Below are 14,571 nucleotides of genomic sequence, written 5' to 3'. Positions count from 1 at the left end.
CATGCTTTGACAATATTTACCCATTTTTTAATAATGATGACTCCCTCACTAGAATCCGACCTCGGAAATGTCGGACAAAACAATTTTACGAACAGGTGGGTTAAGTTTGGTATTCCTCGCATATTCTCACAATCCTCACGTCGATTATCAGTACCATTTCTCCTAATACCGATTGTGATATATCTCCTACTTTTCGGTCACTTCGTTTCTATGCGTAGTTCAGCTACATCTACGGGGAACAACTTACTAGACACATCCCTAAAAAAAACCCGTCGTCCAATATATAACGCCATCAAGTTGCGAGTGCATGTTCGAATCTCCAGAAATGACGTCATGATAGCACAATGTTTTATCGTGAAATAAACACTGCTTCATTCTTCATTGTGTTTTTGTGATTTATCTTATATTTCATGATCGATATTGGGAGAAAAGGTACAAGTAACCGAACGTGAGAATTGTGACAATATGCAGGAAATACCAGCCTGTGCATAAAATGGATGAATCATCAATATTTAGATAAGGGTATATATTTTTACACCTTGTACATTGTCTCAACATCCTTAAAGAGGCTGTACATAATGTTGGTATTTCATATAAGAAATAAACGACTCGTCCGTTTATCGTACATTAAAGCACATCAGGGAGAATAAACCTTAAAGAGGCTGAACATAATGTTGGTATTTCACATAAATAAACAACTCTTCTGTTAATCGTACATTAAAGCACATCAGGGAGAATAAACCTTAAAGAGGCTGAACATAATGTTGGTATTTCACATAAGAAATAAACGACTCGTCCGTTAATCGTACATTAAAGCACAGCAGGGAGAATAAACCTTAAAGAGGCTGTACATATTATTGGTATTTCACATAAATAAACGACTCGTCCGTTTATCGTACATTAAAGCACAGTAGGGAGAATAAACCACTCAGAGATGCGCCTCTCGTGGTTTTGTCTCCCCGCAGTGTTTTACTGTATGATAAGCAACTCCAACTCGTCTTTTGTTTATTAAATATAGCCAAGCTCTACGAACTGTACCAGCATATTGGTGGGAAATAATACACAGAGCCGTTATGTATGTGAGTATATTCAAAATTGGCTATGAACTAATATTAATCTAGGGTAACATTGATGGTAGGAATATTTACATTTAGTACTAACTACTAAATGACTTTATCGCGCGTATCCAAACCATGGGCTAATTACGTCTGTAACCCAATCACCCCTCGTAACTCAATCACCCCGGGCCACCACTCGGCACCGTGCCCGGGGAATAATCCCGCGCAAGCATCATCCCGCCCTTTGTTAGTCCGTCATTCGCGAGCAGCCCTTCCCCAAGTACACACGTGTGTCACTGTATCTAATCGCTTTCCCATTTTACGTTTCCTTTGTACCCAGTCGCGAACGTTTCGCCGATTACGCTTTGAATACCATCTATTCCAACACTCGCCGTATCGCATTTACACAATCGCGACCGTTTCGCCGATTACGCTTTGAATACCATCTATTTCAGCACTCGCCGTATCGCATTTATTCCGCTCTACTCCCGAACTTCACCCTCGGGACAATTTACGCTTGTGGAATACCAACTCACCACCCCGACTTTTCGTGATGCCTCCCAAGAGAAGAGCAACCGTCAACCACAAGCTTGTGAGGGGAGCCAAGCAGGCCAGGACAACCAGAAGACAAACCCCGGGAGTACACATTGTACAGGAGACAACAGCTGATGGTGAGTCTGCCAATTACGGAAATATCGAAGGTGGCAACAGAATTAACGTACAATCGGCGCAACTTGTAAATGCCGCGAAGGTTGCCAACTCGGCTACCCAGGTAAACGAGCAACTGGGAAAAATACTCCAGTTGCTGGAACATTCAGCGCCCGGCCCGGTTAGCGCAAACCAACAGGTAAGGCTTGGTTTTAGTTCTCCCGCCATTTCGCCCAACATAGGGAGAATCCCCGATGCGCACAACGAGGCCGACGGTGACGCGGCCCAAGCCAATCACATCGCCGGATACGGGGATTCCCTTTCCTTCCGTGCGGACGGAATAGACGCGCACGTCAAACAACAGGTGAGGGAAAAAATCTGGCGTGGCGAGTATGTCGACCTCGGCACAATACTACCAAACACCGAGGGAAGTCACGAGGACGGTACGATTACCATGGCGTATGACTCCTCAGGTAAGGAAAATTTTAAACCAATAAAACAGCAACCAAAGCGCCTGTCCCTGGCAAGCTGGACTTCAGCTTTCCACATTTTCATGTGTACTTACGTTAGTAGGCACTCCGAGGTCCGCACAACCCAGGGGTTGCTGTCCTACATGGAAACCATAAGAACGGCGGCACTTCGATTCGGGGGGGATGCCTGGTCAACCTACGACCAACAATTCCGACACAGAATGTCAAGGGACCCCTCACGACGCTGGGACAACATCGACGGGGAGTTGTGGCTGAAGTACATGGTAACGCAGCCGGTACTACAACCAGAATCAGGCGGACGGGGCGCAATGACACGCGTACAGGGGGACATCGCCAGTCAGGTATGCTGGGATTTCAATAAATTTGGCTGTAGCAGGGTCAACTGTAAGTACACTCACAAATGCGGTAAGTGTGGCAAACATTCCCATAGCTCTAGGACCTGCTTTCGAGGGAATGGGGTCCAACCGACCCCATACCAGCCCAATCAGCCCTTTCCTAACAGAAAACCAGCCGGCAAGGCAGGTAAATTCAATGGCCCCTTCCCCCGTGGATCTCAATGAAATGGCACCCTGTTTACGCCAATATGCTAGGGTCAATTACAGAGATGCAAATTATTTATGGGTAGGTTTTAGCTTTGGCTTTAAGCTCGAGTTCCAGGGAAGCCGCACGGGTCGCCTGGCACGAAACTTGCGATCAGCCACACACCAAGATACGGCAGGCTACGTGAAACAAAAACTACAAAAGGAAGTCGACCTTGGCAGGATGGCGGGCCCCTTCAAGGACACCCCCCTAGACAACCTCCAAGTATCCCCAATAGGCCTGGTGCCCAAGAAGCAGCCAGGATATGATCAGCACCTGGGTAAGCATGCGGAGGAATTCCGTCTAATTCACCATCTATCCTATCCCAGGGGTAAATCTATAAATGACTTCATAGACACAGAGGCCTGCTCCGTTGTGTACGCCAGATTTGATGAAGCTACCCAGATGGTGCAACAACTGGGAAAGGGAGCATTACTAGCAAAATTCGACATTCAGTCGGCCTTTAGAATTATACCAGTCCACCCATCCGATTTCGAGCTGCTAGGCATCAGATTCGAAGGTGAGTTCTATTTCGATAAATGCTTACCATTTGGCTGCTCCATATCTTGCGCCATATTTGAGACGTTTAGTACCTTCTTGCAATGGTGCATGCAATCGCATCTTCCAACGTGTCCGGTCATGCATTACCTGGATGACTTCCTAACGGGGGGCACAGCAGGCACCAGCCACTGCTCAGACAACCTCAACGGATGCGTGAATACACTTCAACAGCTTGGGGTTCCTATTGCGCACGACAAGACGGTGGGCCCTACAACCAAACTGACATTCCTAGGGCTGGAAATCGACACCATTGCAATGCAGATCAGAATCCCAGAGCCCAAGATCAAGGAGGCAACAAGGGAAATCCAAGACATCCTGTCAACAGGTAACATCAAGGTCACAAAAAGGGCCCTTCAGTCCCTCATAGGCAAGCTTAACTTTATGTGCAGGGCTATAACAATGGCAAGGGCATTCAGCCGCAGGCTAATCGATCTGCTTAGCAAAGGTAAGCAACCATTTCACCACATTAGGATTACCAGCTGGGTCAAGGAAGACCTACAAATATGGTTAACATTTCTTATGAGTTATAACGGCGTTTCAGTGTTTCAGGACCAACTATGGGTGGACAGTGATTTCCTCCAGCTGTTTTCAGACGCAGCGGGTGGCGCCGGCTTTGGGGCCTACATGCAGGGCAAATGGTTTAACGGCGCATGGCCACCCCAGTGGGTGACGGATGGAACTACACGGGACTTGACGCTCCTGGAGCTGTTCCCCATCACACTGGCCATCCAAATCTGGGGCAAGCAACTCGCAAACAAAAAGGTCCTCTTTTACTGCGACAACCAAGCCGTCGTAACAATAATCAACAAGCAGTCAACCAAGGCCCCCAGAGTGATGAGCCTACTCCGTCGCCTAATCCTGCAGTGTCTCCGATATAATATTATGTTTAAGGCAAAGTATGTATGTTCCACTGCTAACACTATTGCCGATGCTCTCTCGAGGTTTCAGCTCAAACGCTTCCGAGAGGCAGCACCAGCCGCGGACCAGAACCCCACACCTATCCCGTGCAACATATGGCTGATCTGAGGCAGGAAGCCGGCAGACTCCTACAACAATCTCTGTCTACTAATACATGGGCCACTTACCAAACAGGCATCAATGCCTTGCACCAGTTCCGGTCCGCACACCAGCTACAAGAGGTGTGGCCAGTCCCGCTGGATCAGGTCGTAAACTTTATTGCTTATCTGTCAGTCACTCACCACTCCCCTAACACAGTCAAGACTTACATTGCAGCCCTGTCTTCACACCACAAATTCCACGGGCTCACCGACTGTACAAACCATTTCCTGGTAGGCAAGATTGTAACCGGCTTACACAAATCAGCGGGCCGACCAGACACCAGAAAACCGATCACTGCAGATCTGCTGCAGGTAGTAACCAACAATCTGCCTCACGTATGCTCATCAGCATATGAAGCCAGGCTGTTCAAGGCAGTCTACTGCACAGCCTTCTTCGGTTTCTTTAGGGTTAGCGAACTCGTCCAAACTGGACCCTCAAAAACAGGTTGCGCCATCCAGAATTTAAGCTTCTCGGGCAACCCCCAGCAGCTTTCAATCCATTTACCACACTCAAAGTCTGATCAGTACAGGATGGGGACAACAGTTACAATGTCACCTATACCAGGTAATCCGCTATGTCCGGTAGTCGCCATCAAGCACTACCTGGAGGCGCGCCCCTCCGGCCCACAACATGCATTCGTCCACTTTGACCATTCCCCCGTTACAAGGTACCAATTCCAGGCACTCCTAAAAAAGGCCTTAGCACACAGCAACATAAACACGGCTTGCTATTCTTCGCACTCCTTCCGCATTGGGGCAGCCACATCAGCAGCCATGAACGGGGTGCCTGAACACCTCATACAACAATACGGCAGGTGGAAATCAGATTGCTACAATGCTTACATACGCTTACCAACAAATTCAATGTTGCACAATTAAATCAAATAGTCTTTCATGGTACTTACTACACTTCTTATTGTTTACAGTTTGGATGGTGGGATCCAGCTACATGGCCAGGGCACGGCAGTACTTGCTCCTGAAGGGCACCAGCCCGAACCAACCGAGGATGCTATGGCTGGCACGAGGGGGGATGAGGTGGAAGGAGCTGGACACCATTCTGGATGCACAGGTCAAGGCGACACGGCGCAGCCCCAGAGCCCTCATCATTCACCTGGGCTCCAACGACCTGTGCTCGGTCAAAGGCAGCCAACTCTACCTTGACATGGTGGCATCAATCCTTCGGATACAACTCCAGCTTCCTGACACCAAGATCATCGTATCCTCAATGCTGCCCAGGCGCTACTGGCACGATGCAAGGGATCCACGAAAGATCGAGGGGATGCGGAAGAATATCAACCGCCGACTGACCAACCGAGTCAAAGAGCTCGGCGGTACAACAGTGCCACATCCCCAGATCCTGACATCTGACAAGACATGGTACGCCTGGGAGGGCGTCCACCTCAGTGACAAAGGACTCTGTGTGTTGACGGACAATTTATTGCATGCCCTGGCGCTCGTTTTGCGCCAGTAAGGATATTATCTCCACAGGTTAGTGTTTCCTTTCAGTACATAAGCAAGCCGGGCAACAATGCTATCTCCGCGTATCGCGTGGCCGTGGGTGTGGGGTAGCACTCTGGTGCTTTGTGGCGGGGTTCTTGTGGGCTACACTGCTAGTAACAAATTAACTTGCTTCTAAATTAATACTCGTGCTTAAGGCTACCTGCTTTTCAGCGGGAACCTTTCCGGGGGTTACCTGCTTCTCAGTGGGAACCTTGTCTTTCCCGACTTTTCAGCCGGGGAATCGTAGAATAACATACGTTGGGGCAAACAGTTGCCACGTATATGGGCCCGGCGGCGGAAGTCGTCTTGTCAAGCGGTAGCTGACAGTTGGGTCCGCGGCGGGAGCCGCACAATGGTTTTGCTAATGGGGCCGGGCAGTGGGATCTGCTTTGGCCGGCTACCTGGGGCCGGGCAGCGGCAGTCTGACTTAGGCCAGCAGCGTGGAGCTGCTTTTGGCAACGTGGGAGTTGCCAAGCAATGGTAGCGTTTAAATATGCTACCGTGGGGGCCGGACAGCGGTAGCAGTCTCAGGCCAGCAGCGCTAGCTGCAATCGCCGTCGGCCACGCGCGTGGCCATGGCAACGGTAGCATTTTTGGTATATACAATTAGCAGCTAAGTAGCCCACTAGTACCTGCACACCCTCGGCCATTTAACCCAATCTCATCTTCTGTTTTATTACAGGCACGGGCACCAACGGCTCGGTGGCCCGTGCCTCTCCTTGGCATATCGCGGGATAATATAGGTCTTATCACATGTCTGGAGTAGATGGCATCGCAACCAACTAGACATCGACTTTGGGACCGACCTTTTGATAATCTGGATTGGGGTGAGTGGGTGTGGGTGTGGGTGTGGGTGTGGGTGTGGGTGTGGGTGTGGGTGTAGCGGTGGGTTGGAAGGTGCTGGGATTTTACAGCTGCAAAACAAGATATTTTTAAATCAAAACTATGAACTTAAATATCTTTTCGTATAAAACCTCGATCTTGCAACAGTGTATTTTAGTGTTAGGCAGGTTATGTACTCGTGATTTAATGTCGTTTGTTGTAGCAGCTTACTTGAATATTTGTAAGTTGTCCAGCTGTTGTCGAGACATATAGCATGAGGGAAAGTATTAAACAGCACATACATGTAACGTTCTCTGCAAAATCTACGTATATATGAATATGTTTCTATGCGCCATATCCGTGCTCGTGGGTTTCCCCAGTGAATATACCGTGTTTAGCAACATTCCAGCAATATCCCGTCGGGGAATACCAGAAAAGGGCTGCACACATTGTACCAACGTCTTTGGCGTGACGAGCGAACGCACTAACCACTAGACTACCCCACCGCCCCGGGGTTCCCCAGAGAGGTAAACGTGTATGACCTGCATCACTTCAGGATTTCCTTCTTATACATTAAACGGACATCACGTAACATAGATGAAATACTGTTCCAAGAAACGATAATAACTCTTGGCGTATCCGGTCAAAAGTACGTATGGGGTCACCAAGAAATGGGAGTATGAGTCACTTTTTATCAAGTGGTTTATTCTTTCTAATGTTTTGCCCGTAAGTGAGTAAGTGAGTATGGTTTTCCGCCGCTTTCAGCAATAGTCGAGCAATAGTAAGTACCAACATTACAAACTAAGATTAAATGAAATAAGAAAATCACTAAATAATGCCATAAACAGAAACCTAAAATTTCACGATTCTGTGAATTTGTTGGTCAACCAATCCCTGCTTCCATCACCCGTGACGTCATCAAATATAACGTTTTCTATGGTGAATTAATTCATATCGCTCTGTCTACATCTACTTGGCGGGAGAATGACGGATGTTCCTCGTCTCGTGTTTCAAGTGCTTTGCTATTGTCCGCTTCAGCAAGATGTGTCAGTGACCCCATTACGTATAATTACATGTAGGAGACACTGTTATTGAAATCAGTCCAGATTATGCGGACAAATCACTACATGTATTTGCGATCTCAGATATATATTTTTGCTATTTTTTGCACGCGAGTTACTTGTATTGCCTATGCGCGTGACTTGTATTGTGTGTATCTGTTCATTATATTGTGTGCGTGTGCCACTTGTATTGTGTGTATCTGTTTTATTATATTGTGTGCATGTGTTACTTGTATTGTGTGTATATCGTCATTATATTGTGTGCGTGTGTTACTTGTATTGTGTGTATATGTTCATTAAACTGTGTGCGTGTGTTACAGGTATTGTGTGTAGATGTTTATTATACCATGTGCGTGTGTTACTTGTATTGTGTGTATATGTTCATTATATTGTGTGCGTGTGTTACTTGTATTGTATGTATCTGTTCATTATATTGTGAGCATGACATTGTGTTACTTGTATTGTGTGTATCTGTTCATTATATTGTGTGCGTGTGTCACTTGTATTGTGTGTATCTGTTCATTATATTGTGTGCGTGTGTGACGTGTATTGTGTGTATCTGTTCATTAAACTGTGTGCGTGTGTTACTTGTATTGTGTGTATCTGTTCATTATATTGTTCGCATGACATTGTGTTACTTGTATTGTGTGCATTTGTTCATTATACTGTGTGCGTGTGTTAATTGTATTGTGTATATGTTCATTATATTGTGTGCATGTGTTACTTGTATTGTGTGTGTATGTTCATTATATTTAGCGTGTTACTTGTATTGTGTATGTGTGTCTGTGTTAACTGTGTTTCGTATGTGTATGAGATTTGAATGAGACGTTGATCTCATCACAAAGTGTTTTTTTTTGTTCGAAACTTCGGTTTTAAAATGTAATTAAATAAACTTTATTTGATGGTGATTATCACATGATGACATGATATTAGAAGGTATAAGTTAAAGCACAAAATACCTGCGGACACTCGATGGGTTACAAGGCTCGTGCTTTGAAGACGTTGATCTCGTCACAACGTTAACGTGACGTCGAGCTAGTTGCGGCCTCAAGTGGTCCAGAGGCTTAGTTGGTATCTCCTCAAACAGTAGAAACATTTGTCGACAGTGGTTAATATGACTTCAAACAGTCCCTCTTAAACCCCTTGACAATAGGCCTGGTATAACCACGCCCCATACTACGCAGCAGCAAGTCGACAAGTGCTCACGCGCAATATCGGAAGTTCAACTAGAAACGGAAGTGAGGTCAAGAGACCATCGTAATGAGGACTATGATGTGTTCCGCGTATCTTGTCCTGAACACTACATGGTACAGACACTGGGCGGTGACGTGAACATTAAACCAAGGCTCCGCGCGTCACCGGCAATATTAAAAGTGGCCACCCGAATCCCATTTCGAACGCCCGTAATATGTCCATGATCGAATACCAATGGGGAATTTGGAGGAGGGCTAGTAGAATAGTCTTGAAACTATATTTCGCTATTTGAAAATATTTTAAACAAAAGGATTGCGACTGATTATACAAACTAACCGATTATATAATGCTAACCGGATAGAATAGATATTTTTGAGAAACTTTTAGCCACTCATTAACACCGGTTTACAGTACCTAAAACACGACTTAAAGTTATGTTCTCCCGAAACACGTTTATTGTCATTTTCATCTTTCAGACACATATACAGCACAAGGAGTTTGTTTTCACATCTAAAACAAGAACTATGCACCACGCTATGACACAAACACGGTGTTTTATTTTGTAATAAACGTAGGGCCGGTGCGCCGCTAAACCAGTAACCATCGTCATGTTGTGTATTAATACAAGACGCCACAAGGAGGATATGTAATATTGTATTAAAATAAATGATTGTAAATTACTAGAGTCTGACTACATGTACAAGATATCTCGAGCCACTTTTACTGTAATTAACTCGTGTTGCAGTTGGGAGTCTTGGTATTTCCTTTCTTACACGTCGTTTCACCTAGCAGTTGCCAAGTTTCTATGCATCGTATATGACGAGAGTGCATCGTTACAGTGGCATCAAGATGTTACGTTAGTTTTTCGGAACTCTTTAATTTATTCTCTAAGTCGGGCTTTTTTTCTATAAAAATAACATTCAAATTTCAAAAGTCAGCTTATACTATGAAAAGAAACTAGCTCACCATGCCAAACCCGTGCTCGGAGTAGCCAACCAATTAGGTGTCATCAAGGCTGTTCTTTCACTACTGTACGTCCAAGGTGCTGGCCACCAACTTCGCCTTATTGCTTCATGTACAATTTATGTATCAATGTTTATTCACCATGCAACATGGTGAAATCCTAATAGTGAGTGAGTGAGTTGGGTTTAACGCCGCTTTTAACATTATTCCGGCGTGTCAGCTTAATGTGGGGGGAAAGCCCGAAGTGATGCAGGTCTCAAACGTTTACCACTTCGGTGAAACCCCTGACAAACCTAGAAACATAATTGGGGCGAACCGGGATTCGAACCCACAATCATAGGTTTCTGGCGTGGCCAAGGGACGCAACTCTGCACAGCGAATCGCGGCACCTTTGACGACTGGGCCACCCGTGCCCCCAAATCATAAGAGAATCCTTCCTAGAAAAGGTCCATTACATCGAAATAAATAACCTTACTCTTCAAGCCGGTTTTCGTTTTTCATGAACTGGATCATCCCATTATCATCCTGAGGTAACAGTCAGTTGAGTTGTTCAGTCAACCATGCATTGTGTTATTTCAAAATGTCTAACGAACTGATGTCCAACTAATAGTGTCTAACTTTTTTGTTTGTCTGTTGTTTAACGTCGCACTCAGCCATATAACAGCTATATGACGGCGGTCTGTAAATAATCGAGTTTGGACCAGACAATCCAGTGATTGACATCATGAGCATCGATCCACGCAATTGGGATACGATGACATGCATCAATCAAGTCAGCGAGTCTGACCACCCGATCCCTTTAGTCGCCTCTTACCACAGTCATAGCTGCCTTTTATGGCAAGCATGGGTTGAAGAATGGCTGAAGACCTATTCTACCCGGGTTTGCACGGGTCTAGTGTCTAACTGACTACCTATTTAACAGCTTTGACATAACCGTTATATGCTATGATATACTGTTCAAGGTATTCACCACTAGGTTATTGTGTGTGTAAAGTGTTTTAAATAAGTTTATTTCGTTTTGCTTTGTAATGGACACATCATCGATGGCCGAATATGAAAGCGCCAGTATTAAAAACTTCAAAACCTTAGACACAATAGACACTATAAAAAAAAAATCCAGGGTGGCAACTGTCCGCCCCTTTTTGTTGTTTATTGCCACTTTCGGCAATATTCCAGCTGTCTGGACCAGACAATCCAGTGATTGACATCATAAGCATCGATCCACGCAATTGGGATCGATGACGTGCATCAACCAAGTCAGCAAGCCTGACCACCCGATCACGTTAGTCGCCTTTCATGACAAGCATAGTCACCGTTTACGGCAAGCATGAGTTGCTGAAGACCTATTCTACCCCGGATCTTCACGGGTCTACTTTAACATAGACTTACGACAGTCATAAAGCTATGTTTTCTTTGTGAAACGGGGCTGTTCATCACAATGTATCGGATTTCATTATGCGAAAGATACACAATACATTACAGACAGGCCGACAGATGCCACTGAAAGTCGCACCACATCACACCAGTCAAAGAAGGCTGTTGGCAGGCTGAGCGTGAGGTGCGAACCTTGTCAGGGCACATTTAAAACAACAATAAAATAAGTCGAATTGACTGATAGTTTTGAAATATAAAATACCCCTTGTGTATGTCCACAAGTTACATAATCTTTTTTGTAAAAACTGGTGGACGAAGGTTTGAGTACCTACACGAGTATCACCCAACAAGCAGGGTAGGAGAGACTAGAACAAATACGTGCAATCAGTTAAGGGACGTTTTTACTTGCAAAAAGGTATGAAACGTACTTGACACAACATTCCAAAGAACAAATAATTAATTTGCTGTGGCCGTAATTATAATTTATTCATCAATTGGAATTTGGCAAACCAGTTTCACAAGTTTGATTCACACATATACTTAACGTATTGTTTTTAACAACACATGACTGAAAGATATCGCTTAATAAAGTAGAATTAGTCAGTAATGTCGACAGCATGTAATAGTGAAAGGGAGACAATCCAGTTGTCAACACTGGAAAGTGGGGAGGCATTAAGAAATCATACAAGAGTTACCTCCCTTTCATCGGGCCGGAATAGTCGAGTGTTCGTGTGCAACACTACTTCTTAAAATATGCTTAGGGCCAAGGAATGGTATCCGTTTTTCCACCCATGGTAAACTAATATGATATATCATATATTATTAGCATTTATGTCAGTGATATGAAGCATTTTGCATGTGCGGTATAACAACACTGTCACGGTCATATCACAAGGGATATCATAACCAGACCCATATTACACCCAAATGCCGCGTTCATATTTGTCAATGCATTTTGAATGGGCGATCGACATCAGCCCGGGCGTTCAGAAATTAGAGTTACGTCCCTTAGTTCATCGTTTGCTCGTCTACCTTACATCGTTTCACTTGCTGGACTTATTTGCCAGGTGCATTGTAATGAGTGATGTTGTGAAAGACTTTACTTGACGAGATCGTCAGGATCCCCGGCGACATATGCTGGTCGCAAGAGCGAATTATAGGATCGGGTGTTCAGGATTGTGACTTGGTTGACGTCGTTGTCGTCTTGCTCCGTCGGCGTGGATCGCTGCAAGCACGATTTAAATCACCAACTGTCTTGTCAGGGAAGCCATTTGACCAATCTCATTAAAATCAGATCTGAGTTCTCGCTGCCGCAAAACAAAGTCCATTGGACAAACATATCTTCAAGTGCCGTATTTAACATAGACTTACGACTGCCGCCAAGGTTCGATTATTTCACCTCGTGCAGAGGGTATAATACATTTCTCAACGAGAGACATTACACATTAGATGATCATGTCAGCAGAATATGTCTGTGTAATGTCTGAATAAAAACAGAACGACAAACCCTTTTTAGAAATACATGTATATTTTTATTTGAATTATATACTATAATATAAAATATATATAAAATAGAACAAAAGCTATTCTGAAACTAAAAATAATATAAACTTGTGAGAATCAAATGATGAAGGGACTACAGATGAACTGAAACAGGATAGAAACATTGGAGATTCTTACTATTAACTTGCATCATTCTTATATAACTACAAAACTACGACCTACGCTAAAATTAGAACACTAGAAAACACATTTTTTTCATCCAGTGAGATTTCTCAATGCATGGAGTGTCTGGTACGAATACGGCAGTGAATGGCTCTACCATCTGATCTATTAATACAGCAAGGTACTGGTGTCCAGGACTACAATGGAGGCTTCAGTTAAACAGATATCTGTAGCAGAACTGTGTACAATGTAACCTCGTTATTCAGGACCCCGCAAATCCGGAAACACCCCTAAAATATACCTGCTGGAACGTGTATACGATGGGCTGACAATCCTTAACCATGACTCGTTAAATCCGGACATTGTGTTTGTTTCGACGCTTTTACCGGGAACATCCGGATTAAAGATGTTTCATATGATGGTCAGGGTTGACTGTATGTAGAAGTTGAGTGTTGAAATACAAATATCTGTAAGAGTCCTTCCTCAGTTAATGGTTGCGTCTAGTCTTAATGTCTCGCCACCAGGGATTAAGGCTGTCCGTCTTCAAGACCTCTTGAGGCTGTGATGCAGGAGGCGGCAGGCATCTAACCTTATCTGAAAAGAGTGTGTGACTTAGTGAGTATGATTTTACGCCGCTTTTAGCAGTATTCCAGCTATATCACGGCGGGAGACCAGAAATGAGCTTCACAAATTTAACCACAGACCCTATCTGAAAAGATGAACTCGACATATTCAACACTTGTTTCATAATAACCCGAGGGAAATTTTATATGCAATTGAAAGAAATTTCAAACCCCTTTTTAAAAGTGTCATTGTTTAACATATTATTTCAACATTGTTAAAGGGAAAAGAATCTATGTTGGCGTTTTTTCATACATCCCCTCTCCCTCTCTCTGTGTGTGTGTGTGTGTGTGTGTGTGTGTGTGTGTGTGTGTTATTAAGCTAAATATAATCAATGACAACATATGTATTTATGATCTTCCATTTTGTTCTATACAAAATTGCCGTTACGACGTAGTAAATCAATAATCACTCACTCAGTCACTCCATTATGTCATAGAAATTCCGTTAAAAAATACTATTTTTTCTGTCCATGACCCATAAGCAGGTGTTTGGTAAAACTATTAACTTTAAGTGAGGAATGCAGTTCTCTCATAAAGTGATATGAGATTGATTGTATACTCACAGTTATACTTGACCTGGGCATTAGTACACAGGGAGTTGTAACCGCCAGACAAATAGAGAGACTGGAACGCTAGATTCCACCAACTTGGGAGTTCACTCCCCTTCTTGACCATGACCCCGGCCCCGCCCTCGTCACACGAGAAAACGTTGGGCAGAGTGTCAAGACCAGTGATATTCGTCCGCGGAGAAAATAGTGCCTGGGCCTGAAGCGAAAAGATTGACCATGGTATATATTTTTCGTACTTTTCCTATCTTTCTTTTGTAAATTTCTTACCATTTAAAGTTTTTAATTTTTTTTGCCCTTTTTGTTTGTTTCATTGTTGGAGGGTCTGTGGAGGAAGTTATTACATTCTATTTGATTATTTTGTTTGTTTCATGGCGTGGGTACAGGGTAGTTGAGCAGAGAATGCTT

The 14,571-nt window shown here is 44.2% G+C and overlaps 2 protein-coding genes and 1 pseudogene across 2 annotated transcripts; all 3 read left to right on the top strand.

Annotated features, from left to right (window-relative positions):
* Nucleotides 1–1,177: 1,177 nt before the first annotated feature.
* On the top strand, nucleotides 1,178–2,452 carry LOC139479850 (uncharacterized; annotated as a pseudogene).
* Nucleotides 2,453–2,579: 127 nt separating this feature from the next.
* On the top strand, nucleotides 2,580–5,414 carry LOC139479849 (uncharacterized). Its single transcript, XM_071262747.1, has 2 exons — nucleotides 2,580–3,662; nucleotides 4,286–5,414. Exons 1-2 carry the CDS (start codon nucleotides 2,651–2,653, stop codon nucleotides 5,272–5,274), a joined length of 2,001 nt encoding a protein of 666 aa, XP_071118848.1. The 5' UTR covers nucleotides 2,580–2,650; the 3' UTR covers nucleotides 5,275–5,414.
* LOC139479848 (uncharacterized) lies at nucleotides 4,660–6,308 on the top strand. The gene is made up of 2 exons (XM_071262746.1): nucleotides 4,660–4,707; nucleotides 5,322–6,308. Exon 2 carries the CDS (start codon nucleotides 5,327–5,329, stop codon nucleotides 5,864–5,866), a length of 540 nt encoding a protein of 179 aa, XP_071118847.1. The 5' UTR covers nucleotides 4,660–4,707; nucleotides 5,322–5,326; the 3' UTR covers nucleotides 5,867–6,308.
* Nucleotides 6,309–14,571: the final 8,263 nt, after the last annotated feature.

This window comes from Haliotis cracherodii, unplaced genomic scaffold (genome assembly GCF_022045235.1).
Source record: "Haliotis cracherodii isolate W230 unplaced genomic scaffold, xgHalCrac1.p SCAF_4, whole genome shotgun sequence".
Classification (NCBI taxonomy): domain Eukaryota; kingdom Metazoa; phylum Mollusca; class Gastropoda; order Lepetellida; family Haliotidae; genus Haliotis; species Haliotis cracherodii.
This window is presented reverse-complemented; position numbering and strand designations above follow the sequence as displayed.